The sequence below is a fragment of the Artibeus jamaicensis genome, unplaced genomic scaffold, assembly GCF_021234435.1.
Source record: "Artibeus jamaicensis isolate MK-2021 breed Jamaican fruit bat unplaced genomic scaffold, CSHL_Jam_final contig_64, whole genome shotgun sequence".
Lineage (NCBI taxonomy): Eukaryota > Metazoa > Chordata > Mammalia > Chiroptera > Phyllostomidae > Artibeus > Artibeus jamaicensis.
Window position 1 is genome coordinate 11,460,579 of NW_026521911.1, and position 26,136 is coordinate 11,486,714.

The window sequence follows — 26,136 nt, forward strand, 5'->3', positions numbered from 1 at the left end:
CTGGGGGTATTCTGCTTCCCAGAGTACCTCAATGAGGACTTTCTCTAAGGTATGATAAAAAAGCATAAGGGGGCCAGATAGACCTATACTTGAAACTAGTTCTGCCCTTATCATTTGTGCTGTCATGAGCAAATTACTCTTAACCTCAATGTCCACATCTGTAAAATGGGGATTACCATGCCACTTTGTAGTGTTCTTGGGGGAACTCAAAGAAATGACTTATGCGGAGCCCCTAATACAGTACTTCACACATTGTAGATACTGTGAGTAGTCAATAAATATTGTCATCTCTGCTCTTTTCTTTTCCACCATCTGTATTCTCTTTCTCCTTGTTCTGCCCTGGAAAGAATGCCTTGCTGATGTCAGCATGCAAAAGCAGGAGTGTCAGGAGTGTTGACAAAGTGGCTTCATGTCTGCCCATGGAATGCTTAATTCCTTCTGTAAAATACCTCTTATTCTTTTCTGTTTCCCTTGCCTGGGGCTTGCTGGTGTCTTCCAGAGTCTAAAACCTCTTCTCATTCTTTCTTAGTAAGGGGCTCTCTTCATAGACCAACTCAATAGAAGCAACCAGAGTTAAAACATGCTGTCAGGTCTTTGTGGCTGGGCATAAGCTGAGCCTGAGATTTCAGCCCAGGGCAACTCTACTTCTTGGACTAAAAAGTCCTCTGCACTCAAGTCCCTGCAAACTGCTGTTGCTGGAGGAACTTCAAAGGTTCTATTAGAGAAGATTTACGGATTTTGGCTAAATATTTCAAATGCAATTGTTCCAGCAGAATATTCCTAAGAAAAATCTAACATCACCTATCTCTGAATACAGGTTTATGGGAGTGCTACTTCACCGCTACAATTCCATTTTACATGATTTTTTTTTCAGTGTGGACTGTTGTAAATCTCTGAGCACCCTGAAGGACACAATGTCTCCCACAGTCATGTGGTACTGTGCCAAATGTTTCTGGATGGCTGGCCAGCCTAACCTTCACCATTACAAGTAAGATGTCAGAAAATTCAGTACGTAAGCAAGAAGTTCTAATAAAATACCACCATAATAATAATTAATTTTATGGAGAATAAGTTTTTCAGGTTTAAAAACCATAATTTGGACACTACATATCTAAATTATAGTAATCATAAATACCTTTTTTCAACTGGAAAATTTTTGTGTTCTAAGTAACATAGTGGACTCTAGAAAATTTCAATTCTGGTTATATTTTTCTACAGTGTAATTTTATCATCCTTAGCATTACAGAGTTCACAGATGAATCTTAAAGAGGGTAAACAAGTGAGGTCACATAGAGCTAGCAAGTTCAAACTTAGGATTATCTATCTCTAACGGACATATTCTCTCCCAAGTGCTTGCCATTAAGTAATGGGTATCAGTTGACAGTCACTGAATATTAGCATTGACAGAGAGAGAGGTAGGTTCATTTAGGGAAAAATCAAGTGTTCTTTGAAGCAGACAACTGAGGCCCAGAAGGGCTTAATGGCCATGAAGCCTAACACAGAGAGTGGCAGAGCAGGTACGGGGACCCTGTGGTGACTCCTTGCTGCTGACTCAATGGAGTCCTCATCAAGAACCACCAGGCCCTCTGTGACCAGTCCCCACTCACCTCTCCATGGACACACAGCACCAGGAGCAAACCCACACAGGCCCCAGGTGTTACCTGTGTTTGTTGTTATTTTTATACCAAAAGCATATTTCTCTTTGCCCACTTGATATGCACAATTTTTTTTCAAGTTTCAATTCAATTCAGGCCAAATATTACCACTTCTATGAAGTCTTTATAGACTCACTTCTCTCCCCTCCCCAGAACATCAAGTATAATAAATTAAGGAATAGCTTAATAATAGTCAACATTTGGGGGGCTTATCATTCAATCATTCCACAAATACCTACTGAGCCTGTACTGTATATAAGCAGTATGCTAAGTGCTTCACATGTATTATGTTAATAATTCCTCATCACAATCATATTAGTTATGTACTACTTTTATCTTCATTTTATGAAACAGAAAACCCAGGCCTAAAGAGATGCAGTATCTTTTTCTTTTAAGTATTGTTTTTCCACTTCTTTGTGGCTCTCAGTGTCCTAATATACATTCACTATGGAATTTGCAGGACTCCATGGAACCTTGTTTCACTTCCTAATTGTGACCTATGATAGTATAATTCTGTGTATATCATGATATATTTGTATTTGATAAATGTCATATACCATGAAAGGCCATAAGTTGCGCAATGGTAGGATAGTATCTACTTTGTTTACTGTTATATCCACCATCCATAGGACCTGACAGGGAGGCACATAGTAGGCACTCAGGAAATAGTTAAACGAACAAATTAAGAATGAATGAATTAAAGAATGAATGAAGAACAAATGCATAAATTACTAGTCTCCAAATCACTGTTCTGTGCTTCCTGCCTCTGCAAATCAGTCTGCATTGGGGAGAATTGCCGCATAAGCAATGATGGACGTATTGCTTTTTCTGCTGTTGTTATTGTTGTTGTTTTTGCCTCCTACCCAAAGCCAACACTGTTATCCTAGAAGTGCATTCTAGAATTCATTTCTGGACTCTATAATTTTCCATTTTCTTACCTATTATTATGGTTATATTAATTCTACAGATCCAAATGGAATGAAAACTGATTGGAGAATGGACAGAGCTGTTTTTAAGTCCTGCTGAGGAACAACATAATGACATAGCCCTGTTAGTACACAGCACCCCAAATAACAGGAGTTTGGCAAAGAGCCTTGGGAGGAACTCAAGTCATTACCAGGCCCTCTATTATAGCAGCCGGAAATCACACTGCTGATTTTCATGTAATTCGGCAAATGTCTCCTAGGGCAGGATCCCTGCTCCCAGACACTTAATAGCCCTCAGGCATGTCCTGTACCACATGTGGGTCCCTAGGCTATGCTAAAACATGCACTCTCCTTCTTTCTGATTTATCGAGGATTCTAATGTTTAGTATATTAGCCCCCATTCTTTGCTTTACAATATTTCCTATAACATCTATAGTTAATTTATGGGGAAAAATAGTATAATAGAATTCTCAAAACAGACTTAATTTTAATAAATACATAATCATACAAACATACATGCTTTTGGTTCTGTGATAGTTTTACTTTAGCATATAGTACACACACATCTGTATACTTCAAATATTAGACATATTCTGTAGATGCATTTGTAAATGAATATCAACATACATATTAAATGTATGCCAGCATTTTGCATACCTATCTGAAGTAAAGGAAATATACTTTATACAGAGAGAATAAAAAACAAGCTAGTATATTCTAGATAAAAGAACATGGAACTTTTTATAGATGTGTGTTTATATATATGCATGTATAAATGTATGTATATTCATATACATACTCATATATATAACAATGTTAATATATGCAATGCAAGTAGGTATAGATATTTAAATACATATATTAAAATCAATGTGCATATGTATATACACATTAAAAACTACTCAACATAATATATTTGCAGAGACACAGGGGTGGGATAAAGAGAGAAATTGATCATCCAGCCTGGCACCGTTAGGAAACTAAAATGGTAAAAGGCTTAAAGGACTGGTGAGAGAGTCACCACACTGAAGACCCTGAAAGACACAATGTTTTAGCCCCAACATTTAAGGACCCCTGTTTACCCTAGCCAATAATCAAGAGCATGTGAATGAAAGAGAAAATGTATAGAAATGTGTATGCGAAATAATAATGGGGGGTGGTTTTTGCTTCAATTTACTGCCTTCTCATGTGTCACTGGATCTCCATCAGAGCAGAGACTCTATTTCAATCCTTTAAAGTATTAATAGGTATACATTTAAAGCAAGTAGGGGGTTGACTTTGTTGAAAACCAAGGAAAAGTTTCTTTTGGTTGATGAAAAATGTATCAAGAGTTTTAGAGAATACTTATTATAATGTAGTATTAGAGATTTTGTTGGGAAGATTATCATTTATGAAATAAAATTTTACTACATATTGGATGAAAATTGTAACAATACAGCAAGTTAGCTTATTCTACTCTAAACCAAGCTTGCTTTTTCTATTAAATGTGAATTTGTCTGCTTTACCTCTGTGAGCCTTGAGAGTACAATCAATACAGACATACAGGTTGAAGACATTTAAACACATGTATTTGATAAAGGCTATATAGAGACATCAAAATTGTCTACTGTTCCTTTAGTTTGGGATTGATGCTAACTTTAAAAATGAGCTGAGTTTCCAAATGTTGAGCTACATTTCAAGCTGAATTAATTTAATAGTATAATGACAATATATCCTTGATTTAAATCAGGATGGCAAGGTGCATGGTGCAATGCAACAAAAGCCATATGTTTGGTCAGGCATATGTAATGATATCATTAAGATCTAGTGATAGATGATATTCTTGGAAATAGTTTTTATAAAACTAATATTAACATTAGAATGTTTTCTACAACTCTCAGAGCATAATGTTTTACTCATGATTAATATTCACTTTTCAATTATAGTAAAGGCAAATTAAAATCAAGAAAGGATTTTATTTGAAAACACAGCTCTTCTCCTTTCAATGCATGTTTGAGAACAGTCATTGGTCTGTATGCATGGCAGTGGTCGCAGGTGCATTGTATTTATATCTCACGGCATTTATAGAGAGTTGCTTTCTCTCTCTGGATGAAAGCAGAGAAAATAAACCAATTTATTTTCTAGTAAAATGCTAGTTGTTTGGGGCAAGAATAAGCTAGGAATCGAATGAGGGAAATCTGCATACCTACTTCAGAAATGCATTCTAGGAGAGAGAGTTTTTAATATAAGTAACCTATTGCTCCTCTGTGAAAAATGAAATGTTTCACTAGTTTATTCTGAGTGTGATCATCCTGTAGCTTGCTTTAAATTATTCCTTTTATTTGTAAAATAAATTGTTTAGTGTAAACAAATTTTCTTCTCTATTACTAAAAAGGTATATAGCATTATAAGAATAAAATTATATGTACTTCAAATCATTACTTTCCATAACTGAAGAAATCTATGTTCTTTTATCTTTAAAGAGATGGAGAGTATCTGATTAAAGTTCTTCTTTTTCTCTTCCTTAAACAAACAAACAAACAAACAAACAAACAAACAAAAACTCGAGGCTAGGCAGAATAGAAAAGTTAAAAATGATTAGAAGTAGAAGTGCAGCTAAAAGACTATGATGCCGAAAAGTAAAATCATCTGAAGACTGACTAGAAAAGTTGAACTTGGAGAAAAGTCATTAAAAGAACCTGAGCACAGCATCCCTAGGCTTTCACAGGCCACCCAGAGGTGTGAGCCCACCAAAACCTGTGAAAGTGACAGGTTTTCTCGGCCTACCCTTCTGTCAGCAAGGAGGACTCAGCAAAGTTTCCAAGCCACCCTCACCTTACACAACTTGCTATCAGTTTCTTCCGATACTCAGGGGAAAGTCATAAGGAAAAGGCTCACCTGTGCTGGGCTGAACCAACCCTGTGGGCAGGCACAGTGCTCCCCACAAGTCCCTTTGCCCTTGGTGCTCGTCTTGTGGGGACTTTTCCGCATACTGTCCCACAAGGTGACCAGCTTGGTCCTGTTTGGAGGTGGTCCCGCAGGTCCTGAAGAGGGCATGGTCTGAGAATTGTACCCAAGCCCCTGAGGGCTCCTCTGCCAGCCACAAGCGCAGTGGGCATCCCTGATCAGTGTGGGTGCACTCCTGCCGGCATCCATCCCATCGGACCCCCGGCTGCAGCTGTGTTGCTTGGTGAGGTATGCATTCATACTGCACTGATGCCTACTTTTTCCTTTGGTCAGCTCTGCACAGGAATGTCTCCTCCCTTCACACCCCTTTCTTCCAGGCAGTTGTAAAAGTCTTTTTTTTCTCTCGCGTGGATCCCTCAGTATCTTTGACAGCTGCTATAAGCAGTGCATCGTGGGAGCAGTGGGAGCAGCGAGAGCAGCTCTGCACAGCATTATCTGCGGGCTGGTAGCTCTTTGTCAATAGATGACTCAACTCACAGAGCAACTTGACAGTATCCCTGCTCTAGGCAGAAGCAATCAATGCTCCACACAGCTGGGCTACAAGACTGTACACTGTGTTACAAACCCTTTTTGGATGGAGCCCCGCAGTAAAGAATACTCTCTGTAATTTGGCATTCTGGCTTTTCCCTCTCCTGGCTGAACCCCACACAAAATATAGACCTCAGGAAAGACAGCTTCTTATCAGACTAGCAGGACCCTTCTTTCCAGAAAGAAAGCATCTAGGCTAAAACAGTACAGCATAAGCAAATTGAAATGATGAGAAAGTTAACCTGTCAAGGAATTTCCAACATTTACAGGAATCACTTATCTATAGAGATATTTGCCAAGACAGACCAAATCTTGAGGTAACTAAATAAAAGCATCAATATTAGCTCTAAAGAACTTTAAGTTATTGAGAAAAATCACTGAGATCACAGAATGATACAAGAGTCCTTTAAAATTTGGAAGCCGAATGTGTTTTAGACCATGATTATACATTATAATGTAAGCATAGCTTCTTTATACTATGAACCGTTATTAATTCTTTCTGATTTGAAATAAAGCAATTTTCAAAGTTTAAAACTTATGGGTTGGCTTATTTTAACACAGTATTTTTCCTTACCCAAAATTATTCTGAGGATTTCGTTTCAAATACTTTACCACAACAAATACATTCACCACGGAGAAAGTCTGCATTTTAAAGTGAAAGACACATCCAACTCTGCCATACAGTATTTTGGTTTCCAAAAGACAGAATTTTCAAATTCTTTCACTGAAAAATAAGTGAAATCTATCCAATTTAAAGCAATTGCCTTCCAGAGTGGACATGATTGTTTTAGAATTTTAGTATGATTGTAGAAGTCATCCATAGTATTTTCAGTAAGGGGAAACACATTTAGAGTTTCTATTCTGTTTGAAACTTTCCCCATCTGTAACATAAATATCTCTCCCTATCCCATATCCCCAAAGAAGTAATTTTTGTTTGATTCAGAAGCAAGCTGCCATCCATGAAGCACCAAACAATGATGATATAACCCCATGATATAATAATGTTATCTACAGACCATCAGATACCATTAGATCCACAATCTCCATGGATTGACTGGGTACTGGGGTAGTGTAGACCTCATTTCTCACTGAGTTGGCAAAGTTATTATTTCAAAGGTCAGGATTATATCATATTCTACACTTCAGCAGTGGGATTTCCTAGATAAATCACTGTTATATATAAAAACCCTAAACAAAAGAAGAAGCATCTTTTCTGTTGGTGGATCTCCACGAAAGAGTCCTTTTCCAAATGCCGCACAAGAGGTTGACCTTAGTACCTGCTTGGCACAGTAGGCATCCAAAACACCTTTGCTAAATAATCAGAACCCACGTGAATGAGTTCCAAAGGCAGGCCCTGAACCATTACTGATCATTTTTTCCCAAGCACCTAGCACACTCACTGCCCATCACACAGCAGGCTTACGAATAGATTTTTTTTTTAATGGATGCATGGATGGTTGGGTGATTGTATGAACAGAAAGAAAAAAGCAGAGGAATGAAGAAGTTGACCAACACTTTTTTTAAAACAATATTTAATTTAGCAATGCCCCGGAAACTTGAGCTCTTCCATTAAGGTTAGCTTCAGTGCTGGTTTTGACGTATTAAAGAAATTTGCCCCCAAAATGTAAAGACATGAACTATGGGGAAGATATAAAGGTGGCACTATGGTCTTTCTTCCTGAAAGAAAATCAAGGAGTCAACATCAATCCTTAAAAATGGGAAAATTGAGAAAAATAGATCATCATGCGACAGTAGAGAAAAAGGAAGAAAATAATTTCTCTCTCTCCTTCTTTCTTTCTGTCATTTTTTAGGCTTAGTCCATGGATAATGCCTGGAATAACTTCTGGGTCCAGTAAAGCCCTAGAGAACTTGGTATTTGTGTGGTGTCTCCATGATGCGTGGCTATGCAATAGGACTTGATGTGACATGGCAAACCATTGCCCCTAAATGCAAATGTTGGGAAGCTGTAAGCTTGGCTCTCTTCAGTCTTATCCAACCATACATGCTGCTCTAGTTTTTCAGGCAGGTGTCATTGCACAAAGACCTGTTGGCATCTGCAAGGAAAACATGCCCTATTCTCACCAATTTATCTCTCAACTATGAGAGTCGGTCTGCACAGGGACAAGGCAGTGTGAATCCACATAATTTTGTAATGGTGTGCGCAGCTTGCAAGACAGAAAATTTCTTGTTTGGGCACTGCTCAAAGATATAAATCTTCCTAGGAGTGCTGAATTGTTGTGAATGGGTTATTTGTAATGAGCTATTTCTTCTCAACACAAGGACAACAGAATTCCTATTTTAATAACCTCAGCATGCCATTTCTATATTGATAAGTATGTTATGTAACTAATATTACTTTTCTTGGAAGATCTTGAAGACCATAACAAACTTTTGTTAAATTCACTACAGGACTATATTGAAATTGCTTTTTCACTGTAATACATGTAAAATAATTCCAGCTTTCTGTCTTCCCCTCTCCACTCAATTACTTTTTCTTTTCAAACATGACATTTGGCTTTCCAAGTCTGAGGACAGACCACTTAAACAGATAAATATGTTCAACTAATCCACTGTACTATGAGACAGACCTACTAATTAACGATAATTCAATTTGATCAACTGTAATTGGACAATTGTAATGACCATGAGATGACATGAAATTCTGGCCAAACAAGAATTAGTGGTACACAAGTACACATCCCACTTATCACTGTGATTTAACGTGGGCAGATGGTGCACAGGGCAATGTCTAGATGAGATGTATCTCAGTGACCTCTCTTTGACTTGTTACTGTCTGAATAGAACAACCACTAGTTTTAAAGCAGAAGCTTAAGATTAATATCCTGGCTTGATTTGTTTAAAATGAAATAGCAATGATGACTTACTAAATAAATTGCACTGCACTAAAACACTATGCAGATATATTTTGTTCCAGATAAAATTTCCTTCAGGCTCTCTCCACATATGGGTAATGAAAATATTAATTACAAAAGAAGAGCAGAAGCCCATTAGTATCCATAAGTAATGTGTTAAATAATCACAAAATGATAGAAAGTATTAGATATAATTTATCTTGATTTGAAAATTGTAGGTAGCCTATTCCTGTGGCTGCAAAGACTAGAGATGTTACATATGCTAACAGATTAATATTCTTGTACACTTAATAACCTTCAGCCTAGGCAATCTCCAGATCCAATTACATTTACCTTTCAAAATAAGAGGAAACCAAGAATATTTAAAGTATTTTAGGCTCTAAAATTATTTCCAAAATACTTAAGCCAATTTAGTCATAAGTCTTAGAAGGCAAAGCAAGAAGGAATGGATAGTGAGGAAGGATACATGCTTAAATTCTATAGCGATTTAACCTGGACACAGAATTTAATAGGAAGTAAAAAAGGTATAAAATATCCCAAATTCTCACTGACATACTAGGATTTTGGTGGGTGTTGAGGAGAGGAAATCAATCTAAATTAATGTAAGGCTGAATTATAAAATGGTTTTCAGGAAGTACAGATTTATCATATTCTAACACAATAAAACTATTGGAGAAATTAGAACATAAATTATGTGAAATTTCTTGGAGATTCTGAAAAGAATACTAATGAAGAGAAAATAATCATGTATACTTTACATATTTTAGCGATTGAGTTTAAGTAATGAAGTATGCTACTATAAGAAATTTGTTCTCATCCTTCAAGATGAGACTAGTGTCACTTCTGTTAAGCTTTCCAGATGCCCTTGGCATGTTTAATTACACTCTACAGTATTTGTACACTTGTAGATGTAAGTATCTTTCACAGTCACCTATTTCTCTCAATCTCCATGATGCCCACCTGTGTCAAAGGCATAATTTCTCTGTAGAACTGCTGAAACAGCTTCCTAACTGGACCCTGGCCTCCACCCTTACTGTAATTTATTTTCACATAGTGGCCAGAGCAACTTCTAAAATGCAAATGCAATCATGTCCTACTCTGCTTAATACCTGTGACTAATATATCCTTCACTAAGATCTTTATCCCCATTGACAGCACAGCTTGAAAGTGGCTTGCATGGTCCTTAATTGTGTCCTGTGTGACCTGGCCTCTGGTGCCTTCACCAGTCTCATCCATCCTCACCCTGTTGCTCCATCCACCCTCCAACCACACAGGCCTTGACTACCTTGTGGCCCCTACAAGCCCTCTTCCCCTTTCTACATGTTCACACAATTCACTCTTACTTCCCTTTCCTCTTAACATGCATCAAGAGACTCCTCCCAAAAGCCATCCCAAGGGAACGTAAAATACAATCAAGGGTGAACCTACTATGCAACCCAGCTCCAAAACAAGTCTCCAGACCTTCCTTCCCACCAGATTGCCTTCTCAGACTCTTCTATTCAGAAATTAGGGAGCACCCTCTGCCTTCCAGAGGCCAGAAAAAATGGGGACAACTGTAACTGAGCAACAATAAAAATTTTTAAAAATGTTACCTTTCCAAGAGAACATTCCCTGTACACTGTGGCCCAAGTCTCTTCCAGAACAGATCATGGGTCATCCTCCCATTAAACACTCATTTATTTAGCACCTGTGCTTTTTCTATTTCTACATTTACATGATTGTATTTAAAATAATAATTTTTTAAATACACGACTACACATTTGATGCCATTCTCCTCAATCAGAATGTAAGTAATCACCATTAGGAAGAGGAAAGGGTATTCGCATCCTCTGAACCAAACACAAACTGTTTATTATTTATTAAAATAAATCAAGCAAGAAAGAAGTTCAGATTGTCTTTCAGTGGTTATACCAAAATCAGTATTCAGCTCTGTGTTCTACCTTTCAGTGAAAAATGAATAAATAAACCTTTTGAATTCAAGCACCAAATAACAATGTGCTCTTAAGGTCATTTAAGTGAAACGTTCAGGGTGGTTAAGTGGTAGAAGTGGTATGCATTAACCCATTTGTGGAAGAAATCTGCTAGTGGTCTTATAATACTAGAAATTGAAACAGCTTTTGTTCATTTTAGTAAGATATTCAATCATGAAAGCTATACTTCCTGACAGCTGTGATTTTCTCTCCAGTGTTTTCAAGTTCTTCTCCCTTTACAACTAGATAGTGCTCAAGGGTGAGTGGCTCCCCAGTGAAAAGGAAGTCAGTGGGGCAGCAGGGAGGGAATCCCAGACTCTGGCCACCAAAGTCTCCACCCTCTTAAAATGATATAATCCAAAGGTGCAATCATTTAACAGGATATTGAAAGCGTATATTACAGAGCAGAAAAGCAAGATGAAACCTTCTCTTCCTCCCCATTAATAAAGTTTTAAAAGTTTAAAGATAATTAAACAGCATTATTATTTACAAACAAATATCTTATTTAGATTTTTTTTAAATTGTGGGTAAAAATACATAATATACAGCATCTGGAAGAAGTATCGCCTGCTTAAGTGTGGTTGTTAGGGTAATAATATGGTGTAATAATTTATAGTTTTAATTTGAACATTTCACCCAGAATGTCATATGGTGTGCTTGAGTGTGATATTGTTGTTACAGAATTGCATGGTTGTGATTTTGTAATAAAAGATTTTGTAATAAAAAAGGGGTATTATTAGTGCTGGACTCTGGAGGTCTAACCTCTTAACAAAATTAAAGTGTAAAGTACAGTACTGTTAACCATATACACAATGTTGTACAGCAAATTTCTAGAATATTTTGAACATGCATTACTTAAAATTATGTTCCTTTTAAACAGCATCTCCTCATTTTCCCCTCCTCTCAGGCCCTGGCAACCACTATTCTACTTTCTGCTTCTGTGAATTCACTACTTCAGATACTTCATATAATATAAATACAAACATGCAGTATTTGTATTTCTGTGACCAGCTGATTTTATTCAACATTATGTCTTCCAAGTTCAACCATGTTATAGCATATGACAGGATATTTTCCTTTTTATGAATGAACAATACTTTATTGTATAAAGAAACAATAAAGAAGTGGATATACCACATTTTCTTTATTCGGTCATTTGTCAATGGATATTTAGGTTGTAGAAATATCTCTTCAAGATCCTAATTTTAATTTTTTGAGTGAATAAACAGAAATGGGATTGTTTTATCATATGACAGTTTTTAAAATTTTTTAAGAAAGTTCTGTGTATTTCATAGCAACTCAGACATTTTACATTCCCACCAACAGGGCACAAGTGTCCCATCATCTCCACATCCTTGCCGACACTCATGTTCTGCTGGGTTGTTGTTGTTTTATCATGGTCATACTCACAGGTTTGAGCTTTAGTTTTTCTTTCTCAAGACTGTTTTGATCTATCCAGGGTCCTTTATGTTTCCATGTGAATTTTAGGATTTTTTATTCTATTTCTGTAAAGAATGTCATTGGAATATTTACAGAGATTGCATTAAATCTGCAGATTGCTTTGGGTAATTATGGACATTTTATAAATGTTGTCTTTAGATCTATGAACAATTATTTGTGTATTTTTATGTTTTTATTAATCTCAAGGTACTTTTGGATTTCCAATTTGCTTTCTACTTTGAACAATTAATTATTCAACAATGTATTCTTTAATTTCCAAATATTTGTGAATTTTCCAGTTTTTTCCTATTGATATTTATTTCATTCCATTAGTGTTGAAATATAGTTCATATAATTTCAATCTTCTTAAGTTTGTTAAGACTTTGTTTGTAACCTAATGTGATCAGTCATATAGAATATTCCTTGTGCACTTGAGAAGAATGTGTATTCTGCTCCTATTATATGAAACAGCTCTCTATATACCTGCTAGGACCTTTTGATCTACTTTCTTGTAAAGATCCTCCATTTACTTATAGATCTTCTGTCTGGATGATCTAACAATTATTGAAAGTCAGGTGTTGAAATCTTCTACTGTTATTGTGTTGCTGTCTATTTCCCCCTTTAGTTCTGTCAGGGTTGGTTTCATGTGTTTGGATGTTCTGATGTTGGGTACATATATATTTATGTGTTATATTTTCTTGGAAAATTGATGCTATTATCATGATATAATGTTTTGTCTTTGTCTCTCGACAGTTTTTAAATTAGTCTATTTGCTTGCTAGAAGTACAGTCATGCCAACTATCTTCTAGTTACCATTGGCACGAAATATCTTTTCCCATCCTTTCACTTTCAGTGTACATGTGTTCTTAAATCCAAAGTGAGTCTCATAGACAGAATCTAGTTTAATCTTGTTTCTATTATCCATTCAGCCACTCCATGTCTTTTGACTGTAGGGATTGATCATTTATATTTAAATAAATTATTGATAAGAAAGAACTTAACTATTGTCATTCTCTTAACTGTTTTGTCTGTTTTGTAGCTTTTTATGCCTCTTTAATTATTTTGCTATCTTCCTTTGTGTTTCATTGATGTTTTTTGTAGTGGCATCATTTAATCCCTTTATCATTTTCCCTTGTGTATCTATAGGTATTTTCTCTGGGGTAACCATAGGTCTTACACAAAATGCCTTATAGTTATAGCAATCTATTGTAAACTAGTAAGCTGGTAACAATTAACCTCAATTATATACTCTATACTTTTACTTTCTCCCATACTTTTTTATGAATGTCACAAATCACATATTTTGTATTGTGCATCCATTGACATATTTTAATACTTTTTAATACATATAGTTATATTTTTTATACTTTTAACTTCTTTAGTTATGTGAGATAGGAACTTTAGCACTAAGCACTGAAATTAGTGCTTAGTTATGTATATTCTTGTCCAAGCTTTAATCAGCTTAAAAGTTAATTTAAATATTTAAAGGGTATTGATTTAAATGGGGGGAGGAACTCTTGGCTATCAGGCAGACTCTTGGGAAACTAATGTATGTAATATGCTGCATGTGTTCTTTCCAAGTGCAGTATGCCCACTCTTCCAATGCTAGCTGCTCAACCAACTCTGCCCTGATTGCCAGGACCAAACAGGGTAGTGTGGGCGAGCATGGGGCCTCACACAGGGCAAAGGCGCATGCCATCTCCTGTTCTGAGTTTCGTGAGGGACAAAATGCATGAACAAGAAAATGTGCAAAAATTATTTTTTTAAAAAAGAGAGGGAGTGTGAGGAGGGAGAAGAAAGAGAGGAAGGAGGGAGGGAGGGAGGGAAGGAAAGAGAAAAAGAGAAAATCAAAAATAAGAAAAGAAAGGAGAAAAGAACAGTCAAAAGATGAGTGAAAATATCTCTCAAAAAAGATAAAACATAGAGTCAGGTTGAATGGTGCTATGCACAGAATCAAACTGGAACAAATATGAATGCATCCTCTGCTTACTGTAGAACAGTCTGGCACATGCCCCTGAGGTCCCCTTGAAGCAGTCTACCTGGCTTTTTGCAGGTGTCACACCCAGAATTTGAAAAAGAACCATGATCAGAAATCAGTCTCTCTTTGGTCTGTGTTTTACATGCTCTTATTTTTTCCCAATGAATAATTTGTAATAAATACTTTTGAAATTTACCAAAAGTTTAAAAAACTTCTGAGTTAAAAATAAGCCAGATTCTGACTTGTCAGAGGTAAGTCATCTGTGGATTGGCCTACAGGCAGTATTAATAGAAATGATAGGCCCTCTGCCAGCTCATTTGATAGGTCTCCTCTCCTTGGAGATTGACATTCTGGTAAAGTTTAAAGTAATTGGCTTAGTTTTCACCTGTACATTTTCAATTCACATTTAATTAATTATCTCCTCTGTGAGTCCACATTATTTTGCTTTTGCGTTTTCATTTTATTCAATAAATATTTATTGCCTGCCTATTCTGTACCAGGAACTAAGTTAGGGATGAAGTAGTGAACTGTAGACTGGGCTATTTGGCAAAGGCAGAATTCCTTGAATTAACAAGTGTGCCAACTGACATCCATACTGAGACAATGTGAGAGATGTTCCCTGCTACTGAACGTGTTCCATGATGGTGAGTTTTATAAGTATATGTGGGCATGCTGGTCTTGACTATTACTGTATCATATACTTCTCAAGAGCAAAAAAACCATTTTTTATTTGTAAATTCACACCCTCCTTGTCATAGTCTCACAATACAATTCTTATTGCTCAGTAAATACTTGTTGATTTAAACTTGGGAAATAGGGGACCTAGCTTTAGAAAATGCTCTAGTTCTAGCTCTGCTGCTAACTAGATTTCCTCTTGGAGAAGTTACTTTAACTTGCTAAGTTTGAATGACCCCATTTGTAAAATTAAGAGTGTGAAGTAAAGAGTCTATGAAAGCCCATTGGGTGGTCGGTGAAAGACAGGCAGAGCTGATGAGTGATGCCCTGTCAACAGCTTTAGGTTTAATCACAGTATCTCCCACATGACTACAGAAATACAGATGCAGCATATTAGTATTATAGATGTTTAGGTTTCTTACCATTTTTAACACATAGAAAGGTTGTTGAAAAGCATGGCATGGTAACTTTTTGGGCATATTTTGTCAATTTGACACTCTTTCAATAAGAGCTTGACAAATAGGGAGGCAGTGGGACTCAGTGGTCAGAAGCATAGCCTCTAAGTCAGACTGTCATGCCCCTTCCACCTCTATGACTTATTCAGAGGCTGAGACCAGCACCTTCTCCCCTTCCTGAATAGCTTTCACAGTGCTCACCTAAGGGCTCAGGACATTTTAATTGCTCCATACATACTTGAGGTCTGATTAAATTTTTCTCTTGTTTGAAACATTTAAAACATATTTATTTCTAATGCAATAAAATATTGTACAACACTTATGCACTCATTTTCCCCTAGTCATAATAGATGAAGCATGAGCTCTAGAATTAGACTTCTGAGTTTACTTATCCTCTCAGTGTCTCACTTTTTCTTCTATAGATGAGGTGGATAATAGTTACTACCTCATAGCATTGATGTGAGAATAACATGAGAAAATTTCTGTAATGTACTCAGTACAGTGCCTGGCACCAATAACACACAACTAGCTTTATCTATCATCTTCTTCATCATCATTCCCATCGTTAGCACCCTCTGCACTCCAAGCATGAGCTCCAGGGGCTGACATTAAAAAATTTTGCAGCGCCTATATACAGACACTCATGGAAGGTCAACTGATTTCCACTGAGTGTCAGAATTCCATTCATATTGGTCCTAAACTTATCTTCCTAACTCCTATTTTTGAGCAGGTCATTTTCCCCCTGGGCCAGGTGCTAAATAACATCACTAGCAGCATATTTATCATTTGCTGAGTACTTACAATGTGTCTTAAGCTTAAATACTTCATTTGATCCTAATAACCCTGAGATGCCAATTTCAGATAAGTATATTGGCTTTAAAAGATTATATAATTTCCCATGGTCATAGCATTGATAAAAAGCAAAATGAGGAATAAAATCAAGGTTCATTCTACACTGGGGCCTGTGCACAAAAACCTGTTCAGACCAACTCACATTACCATATATTTGGCCCCCTTTATCCACTGTGGGTGTTGGGCACACAATACAATATGCAGATCATATATTTTAGAAATGTACACTTGAAACCTATATAAGCTTGTTAAGCACTGTCACTCCAATAAATTTAATAAAAATAAATATTCCACCTATTTAAAAAAACCTGGGCAAAATAGTACGTCATTTTTATGTTAGACTTTGGTTTTTTTTTTTTAAATACTATTATACCCTTGATTTCTCTTAATCCTTGAAATAGCCCCAAATGGTAGACAGGCCAGGGGAATAGCTGAAGACCATGCTATAAAATAGTGAGACCAGGGTGAGACAGCTGATAAGTGATATTGTTGGAACCAGAAAGCAAAGCTCGGTGTTCAGTCCAAAATCTTTCCATTATTCCATTCTGTTTTGTCACACAGAACTTTTTTCCTGAGGGTGAACACATAACATCTTGTCACTCTCTTTGCCATCAAAAAAGAGAGAGAGAGAAAGAAAGAGGAAAGGGTAAAAAAACGAGGAACATTTAGTGAACCTAGAATTTAAGGTTTTAAGTTTAATGTTAGCAAAATAATTTGCACTTTCCTTCTCTGTTTCTATTTATGATCCTAAGGAAAAGATTAATCAAGATTTTGAGAGATCTGAAAGAAATGTCTTCCTAAACTTGAATGTCTGAAATAAAAATAAAATTTTTGCCATAGTTATATTTTTTCTTACAGGTCCAGGAGCACCTATAGTTTCTTGTAGCCATGAGAAAGAGGTTCAAGTTTATATAAATCCATCTCTTCTGGCTATAAAACAGCTCTAATCATAGCAACTACTGTTCTATTTACTGATTATCTTCTATGAATGTGCCAAGAAATACATAGAATAGAGCTAATTCTCTGAACAGCCCTGAAAGTCAAATGTTATTATATTCCCACTTCTAGATAAAAAAAAAACAACAACAACAACAGAAGTTTAGAGAAGTTAAGTAACTGCTCAAGGTCATACAGGTATTTAATGGCAAAGTTATGATTCAAATCCAGGTCAGTCTGATTCCCAAATCTGATGTCTCCTACTCTACCAAGTTGCTTTCCTCAAAAAAAAAAAAAAAAAAAAGGGAATCGAAGGGATTAGTCCTCTACCTTTGGGTGATATAAGTGTTTTAAATGTTAAACTCTGAGTCAAGCTGTGGGGCTGTGGGAAAACAACTCAAACTCTAATTATATAAAACCTATGTTGGTAAGAAGTCCAAACACAAATGAGTTATCAGCTACTTTGGGTGGAGTTCTCCGCCACCTGACAGTGAATATTCATTTAGGCCTGCTGGGCTAAATGAAATGTGGTATTGTACACCCAAATGCCAAAGTGCCTGCTGTGAGACCTTTCAAGCAAATCTTCTTTATTTTAGATTCTACTCATAAGCCAACAAAGCAGACATGATATGCAAATTATTTGTGGGCTGGGTTCTACAGAACTGACGTTGGTCACAAGACACCCTGCTTAGAGCCCAGGTACTGACACTGAAAATACATTTGGGATAATTCACCTCATGCAAATTTATTAATGCACAGTAAACAGTAAAACCTTTTTTCTTGAGAGGTCATTTATTTTGTTCTTGGAATATGTTTTTCTAGTGAAATTTGTGCAGCAAGAAATGTACATCACTTTGTAAGCAATTTCCCAAATAATCATCAGCTAATAAAGTATAAAATCAATTATCTGATATTTCTCCTTCCTTGCTTTTACAGTTTCCCTATGAAGACAACATTGCTTGCCCTCTTCATGGAGGTAATGAGTAGCCTATCTGGAGGGCAATGAGGGAACTTATTGCCTGCTTGCATCCAATCTTCTAGGTGGTCTTTTTCAATTAGGCACATCAGAGACAGAACCTCATTCCACCTGAAGCATATTACTAGTCATTACGGTGACTGTGCCAGGGCAGGCAGGCCTCCTTCCAGCTCCAGGAAGCACCAGACCATTCGAGATAGAAATCAATCTTCTCCAAGGTAGAAATGAAAGTGAATTAAGGACAATAAAACGAACCCTTCAAAAAAGGAGCATCCTACAGGAAGCCCCAATCATAGTGCTTCGGTACAGACTCTTGAGATTCAATAGAGCCCATGTGAGTAGCTCAGTAGACATTTTGCACTGTGAATATCAAGTTCAGGTACAATTTGCATTACAGCCCACTCCTCAGACATCCCCCTGGCTTTCCCTCTCCACTGCCTTTTGACTCCATGGTCCCTGTTGCCTACAAGGAATTCTACAAGGATAAATGGAAAGGACTAATATTCCTTTGGTGCCTGGGTCCAAGGGAAGGTCTTTTGAAAACTGCACAAAGTGTTTCTGAAAATTAAATTGTGCTGTTAAGCATCTGTATTCCAAATGGTTCTCTAACTAGTAAAACGCAATCATTTTTGACTTAAATTAGGCTCTGATTAAAGTATGTTCTTTTATAATCTAGGGCTGTGTCAACCTTTAGGCTTGGTCCTCAACTGAATTGGCATTCAGTTGACAGTTTCTTCCTTGTGTCATTGCTGATCTCTGCTGTATCCTTCTCCTGGTCCAGAAAGGAGCTGGCCTCTCTCCAAAAGTAATCTAAAGCAATCACTTCTGGTTCCTAATAACTTTGGCAGTTAATGTGTATAATTAAGTTACAGAAAAGTAAAAGGCTATTTATACTTCTTTTTCTTAAAGCCAAACTCTTGAATTGAGAATAAAGAAACCCACATAAGTACAACATTCACAATAAAATAGATTTGTCTTTCAACAAAAAAATCACACCGCCAACATCTTAACATTAAAATCTGTAATGCTGAGCTTTATATTTCAATTATGTGATCCTCATATCACACACACTGGGAATTACCTTATTCTAAGCATATGGGGTTTTAGACAAATCAATTAAAGCTTAAAAGTGCCTGAGGGTATTATGATTACAAATACAGTGACAATTTTAAGAACAGTGGGGTTCAGAGAAACAGAGCTGACTTGCGTATGTGAGCATGTATGTGTTGGGGGTGGGGGTGAAGGCAGAGAAGGAGGTAATATCCAGATGTATCTGCTACCAACTATAGGACCTTCCTGGATTCACGATACTCCACACACGCCCTGCAGATTGGCGTATCCCCACAATGCCCTAATATTAAACAGAGTTTCACAGAGCAACAGACTCTGGGATCTTCAGTTAATCAACAAATAATTAAGTACGTAAATTACTCTCACAGCCTTCCTTAAAAATAAGCCAATCCTATGATTCAGTCTCCTGAAATCTTATACAAAGTCAGGATAGAGGAAAGATTTTGTCGTTGAAATTCTGAAATGTTTGGCTTGTATGCAAACAATACTCATACTTTCCCAAGATAAACCCTAGAACTTTTTTAAAAATATTTTATTTATTTATTTTTAGAGAGAGGGGAAGGGAAGAAGAGTCGGAGAGAAACATCAGTGTGTGGTTGCCCCTCATGTGTCCCCTCCTGGGGACCTGGCCTGCAACCCAGGCATGTGCCCTGACTGGGACTCGAACCAGCAGCCCTTTGGTTCACAGGCCTGTGCTCAATCCACTGAGCTACACCAGCCAGGGTAACCCTAGAACTTTTAAGGCCTGACTTGCGTTAGTGACTATAAAAGTACAGAGGTCTGTGAGGATGCTCCTTTGCATTTTGCCCCTTCTTCCACATGGCTTGCTTGCCATTCTTACCGGCAGACACAGAGGTGTTAAATTACCAGAGAGAAATGCCACATGATAGAGTTTTCTTGGTTTCCGCTAGCTTTCAAGAGAACTGTGGCCTGTTGAGATTTTTAGTTCTCAAAGGCAGCCAAATGTTGAAATAGTTGAAATCTATTTGTCCACACCATTAAGAACCAAATATAGGAAACAGTTAGGGGTGGAGAATTTCATTTATTCATTAAATAAGCATTATTTCACGCCTACCCAGCACTGAGCCCGATATTCAGTTTACAGCAATGTATGAGCAAGATGCCATCCCTTCCTGGGGTAGATTTTAGACTAATGGTGCAGACCTTGAACAAATAACTAGACATAAAATTACTTAATTACGATTTTGACAGTGATAAAGGAGAAGATTAGAAACTACGAGAATATATTCAAGAGAGAGAATATTTAAGAGACAGCTTTCCTGAGGAAGTGACATTCGACTGAGGAAGCTGGTATATATGAAAGGAAAATCTGTTCCATTCTTGATCAACTTGGCAAATAAAACTAAAATGTGCTCAATTAATTTACAATCTAAAATTTGTATAGCTATACACACACACAAATGCATTCCAAAATGCAAATAGCTAACATTTACAGTCCCAAATGTATGTTTTCTTATTATTTAAAAACTGGTGCCAGCCTTATATTTTGACTGAAGTCCTTTGATACAAAAAAAAGCAAAAAGGCAAAAAAGAAAGAGAGGGAAAAAGGAAGGGAGGTAAAGGTGGACAACAATTTTAACACCGCTTCAAAAATAACACAAAGAAGTTTACGCCATGGCTGCACTGCACGGGGTGGCAAAGTTGTGCTATATTATAGAACAAAATTTAAACACAAAACCAAAAAACATATCTCTCTTATTTTGATACTAAGGTAGGAATTGCTGAAATTCTTGTTGAGTGAAAGGATAGCACTACTGATAGATATCTAAGGAATTTGGGGTCAAACATCCATGTTGAATGACCCTTCTGAAGCACTGTGGGTATGCTATTTAGTTTTTTAAAACTGATTCAAACCCTTTAAACTTGGAGTTTGAATGTCATTTTTAACTTCCTGTGTTGCTCATTATATGACTTTTGACCTACAGAGTACTTAAAAGGTCAAAAGGGAGAAACAAAGTTAAATCTGAGTTCTACCATCTTAACAGCTGTGGTTTCTTAGACAGGCCACCTAACAACTCCCTGCCTCAGTCATCTCATCTTAGAATTGTTTTGAGTATTAAATGAGGTGACGCTTGTAACGCACTTAGCACCATGCCTATCTGGTACATGGCCAGGGGTTAATTTTTAGGGTTCTTTGTGGTGAAGGTGGCAATGAAAAAGCAGGAGGAAGGAGAAAGAGGCTAACAGAACTATGAAGAAGGCTATTGCATTTAATGGCTCTGAACCCTGGAAAGATTAGTAGCCCCACCAATATAATTAAAAATAAAATTTTACTTTTTAAACACAAGTCCTCTCCCAAGGATATGTTCATTGAATTTACAGAGAAAGTAAGTGAGAGAGAGAAAGTGAGAGAGAGAGAAGAGAGAGAAACGTTGATGTGAGAAATATCAATCAATTGCCTCTCATAAGTGCACCGACCTGGGACTGAACCCACAACCTAGATGTGTGCCCTGATAGGGAACTGATTTGGCTCTAACCAAGTGAGCCACCTACCCAGGGAAAAATTTTACTCCTTCAGTTAATATTTTTCACACTTATGCTGCAAGTAAAGGGCTTCTTTGTAGATTTTTTTTTCTGATGGCAAAAGTAATGATGTGTTTACAAATAGGGCCTCCCATCAATTGTTAGTGCCTCTGCTTTGCTAGTTCTCTAAGCCCATTCCTAGTTTGCCTACCTGGTAATCCAACATTATACAACATAAAGACTGGGGGGTAGTAAAAATTAAGATCAAGAAAGGTGATTTCTCCGATTAAAGGCTTAAAGGCTGTAGCAATTGGAAGATGGCTGTTACAGCCTCTTGATGAAGAACTATTTGATTTCTTTAGCTCCATCTCTATCTATTTCCCAGTCTTTTACTGTAAGTCCAGTGTCTTTTGTGCTTGATTCAATTCAGTTCCTTTCAACCATTTTCAACCCTCTCCTGACCCCATGGCCGCCTGTCATACCACTAAAGAATGCTGATCCAGGCAGTGACCAGAAACTTGTAAAGTTTGCTCCCTACTTAGACTCACAGTTTGGCCTTATAGATTCCTCTTACCAAGACCACTGAGCCCCATGACAGTCATTTGGATCAACTTCCTCTCCTGGCTTATGATTTTTTTTACCCATTCTCTTGGCTCTCATAAGGCCCATCCCACTGGTGGGCCATCATCTCTAGTACTAAGCCCTGAGTCAGCAACCACATTAAATAACCAACATGGCTCGTCAAGAGCCAAGTCTGGGAAGGCAGCCAGTCTTTCCACCCTGAAGCAAGCCTATGGCTATGCAGCTTTTCTGGGTTCAAGAGATGCAGAGCATGGATGACTATAACCAGAGGGGAGAGGGATAAAACTTGATGAATTTGCAGCAGGAGGTATAACTGAGTATCCATGAATTGATTATTATTGCCATATTCTCTTCATTTCCAAACTCAATCCAAAGGAAAACAAGCATTCTCATTCTCTCTCTCTCCCCCTCCCTCCCTCCATGCACACACACTCACATATACATATTTGTATGTAATATATATAGCACATCAAACTTTTTGTGATCCTGATAAAAACAACCATACATGAGATTTCATTGTAATTAACAGGATCATCTCTGACATTCTTTCCTGGGATAATTTTCTTTCACTTTTATTCTATTGTTTTAAAAGTGCACATTTTATGTGAACATAGGCAAGCATACTAAACTCTATAAGTTTTAGTTTTCTTATGTATAAAATTGGGCTTTATAGTGGCATCTTCCCCAGAGAGATGTTGAATGACAATACTTGTGAAATACCTGGCCTATTTATTAACACAGCTAATAAAAGGGGAACCCAGGATCCACACCCCTGTGGTCTGACTTCAGAGCGGAAGCTACAGTTAGCTCAGTACAGTGAACACTTGATAAAAGCTGGTGATCATGCCCTGGTTGGTGTGGCTCAGTGGACTGAGCACTGGACTGAGAAGCAAAGGGTTGCTGGTTGGGTTCCAAGTTAGGGCATATGACTGGTTGCAAGCCAGGTCCCCAGTAGGGGGCGCACAAGAGGCAACCAGACAGTGACGTTTCCCTCTCTTTCTCCCTCTTTTCCCCTTTCTAAAAATAAATAAATAAAATCTTTTAAAAAAAAGTTGGTGATCATTACTACTATTACTGTAACTATGGCATTCATTGCAGAAAAAATTCAAAATTCAGATAAGCAAAGAGAAAAATTACCCATAGTCCCTTTCTTATAAATTACAATTTCTAATACTTTGGTACTACTAACACAGGCTTATTCTACAAATTTTTCCAAAAGTAGTATTATACTATGCTTACTGTTTTAAATCTATTTTTATGCTTAATATATTTTTGAAATTTTTATATCAACAAATATCATTTCTAGTAAATTATATAGAGTAAAACAAAATTGGAGTGAGGGACTAGACGATTTGATATCTGTGACCAGATTCTCATAACTCTGATAGTGGTCTTAAAACCCATATTTCTTCTATTGCCTAAGCCTTACTAATAGTCTCTGAGGTTTATGGGCAAGTTCCCACTTCACTGACTTACAAAGAGACTTACTTGACAGAGTTGCAGCATGCACAAGACCTCAGAAACAGAAGAAATTTTCTCTCCATCACACAAATATTAAGGAAGAAACAGCACTTCATAAAATATCATTACAGCACCGTGACCATGGATTTCACTAAAATCTAGCCATTTAGGGAGCATCTTGTGCAAAACCCGTATCAGAGCTCCTCGGGATAGAAGGCAAATAGGTAAATAGAAGAGAAGTAAACTTTATCAGGATACTTGGAAATGTAAAAATAAAAAGTCAAAACAACAATTGACTAGATGCCCAGGTCCACTGAACTACTGAAACACTCAGTGTACATTCTGGTACCAAAATTTAAATCAGAGAAGCATTTATTCATTCATATGTGAATGATTTTTTAAAAACACGGTTTGAGCCAGGTATCAAATTTGCCTAGGTCAAAGGCTCCACCCACTTCCATCTTATCTCCCCACCCTGGTTCAGCTGCCCAGGAACGCAGGCCTGTCTGACGTGCCCTTTCTCTGCATCACCCACTCGGTTCACCAGTCTGAGCCTTATTTCCTTCATGACTCCCAGTCTGAGAAAGCAACCTGATCATTCTTCCTTGGAGATTTTTAGATACAATTGACTCAAATACTTAGTTTAGTATTTTGTAACTTATTTTTTTTCTGGAATATGAAAAAAAGAGAAGTTCTCAATAAATAGATTTTCTAGCTAGTTTAAAATTTTCCTAATGACACTATTTGAAGTCTTGAACAATTTCCTTAACAATTTTGCACATCAGTTTCCTTATAGACAAAGTATTAATAATACATACTTTGAAGTGCCTATGTGAGAATTAAATATACATTTATATATTACAGCTTTTTACAGTCCCCATATATGATAGCAATTGTTTTATTAGTTAATAATTAATGTGAATTTTTTCAAATCATTCATTACAAATATCTATTATTGTAATGGACTATATTACAATGTTGTCTACACAGACTACACTGGCTTAATTTCCTTTATGTTAAATACCCAAAAGTTGCTATAACATCCTGAACACACATCTTCACATATTAGAGTAGGTTTTAGCATTTCTTTTCCCCTCTATATCATAGTAACAGTTCAGTGGTCACTAAGTCCGCCAGATTTCTCTCCCATTTGTCAATCTGTCTGTGGGAGGGAGAATTATAGTCTGATCAATCAGGGGCATCCAACCTTTTGAGGTCTCTGGGCCACACTGGAAGAAGAGCTGTCTCGGGCCATGCATTAAACACACAAAACACTAATGAAAAGTGATGAGCAAAAAAAAAGTATTTTAAGTAAAATTACGATTTTGTGTTGGGCCGCATGCAGCCTGTGGGCCATGGGTTGGACACCCCAGAATTTGATAAAACATGTCGCAACCACATTAAAAGCAAAATTGATAGCATAAAAGAAAGCGTCAATGTGCCAGCCACTGTTAGAACTTATCATTTCATTAAACCATCAACATAACGTTTTGAAGTGGACCTTGTTCCTCATTTCCACTTTACAGTTTGAACTGAGACCTAGAAAGGTTAATTAGTCATGATTTTTTTATCCTTTATAATAGACACAGTGGAGGTTCCATAAATGAATGTTGCTATTTGTTCCTCTGTCTTTTTACTTTAAGAAAATCCTGGGGCAAAGTACTATAAAAAATGATCTCTCCTGCTCTCAGTTGACCGCACATGTCTGATGCCATCATCTCTGCTGCCTCCATTTGATGCAGTGACACACAGTTTTTGCAATTTAAGAGTGAATCTGGACTCTGGTGTAATGTCTTTTGCTCAGTCCTATCGCAATCAGCCCTTAGGGAGCAGAGCTGAGCTCTGGATTGTGGAGTTCCAGCATCTCCCCCAAGGAGAAGGCCTCATTAAGACAATCTCTCTTAGAGAAGAGTCTTATTTTTACCTATATGTGCTCCTTAGAGCTGAAGATTACAAGCTAAACTTTATCAGCATGTGAGTAGTTTAGCTTTTGCTCTCCAGAGAATGAAGTACAGAGGAATAATTATGGGGAATTTAATTTTTTCAGTTATCAGTAAATCTCCTGGCCATACATTCTTCTAAGAGCCATGCTGGGTACTTAAAGATTAGTGTGTTCGCTCATAGGGCCTAGTTTGTCTACTGAGCTACTTAAACCCAGTTACAGAAAGCCCCCCAGTAAGCATAATGAGAATTATAGTCACAGAGAGAAAGTGAAGAAAATAATGAGGTACCTCTCTGGAGAGTCTGCTTTATTTGCTGATTGGTAGTAACAAAAAAAGGCACTATCAGAGGATGCAGGCATGCTAGCAGTGTTTTTCAGCTGATAAT

The 26,136-nt window shown here is 37.1% G+C and overlaps 1 protein-coding gene across 13 annotated transcripts in view; it reads right to left on the reverse strand.

Annotated features, from left to right (window-relative positions):
• The window catches only part of DLG2 (discs large MAGUK scaffold protein 2), a 1,926,133-nt gene that overhangs the window by 752,503 nt on the left and 1,147,494 nt on the right, over positions 1-26,136 (reverse strand). Inside the window, exon 1 of one of the 13 annotated variants that reach the window (XM_053670843.1) lies at positions 5,459-5,782. The exons of the other annotated variants lie outside the window; for them this stretch is intronic. Within the exon in view, the coding sequence (XP_053526818.1) occupies positions 5,459-5,767 (309 nt within the window). The 5' untranslated portion in view covers positions 5,768-5,782. Of the gene's footprint in view, positions 1-5,458; positions 5,783-26,136 lie in introns of those variants that run through there. 13 annotated transcript variants of the gene reach the window in all.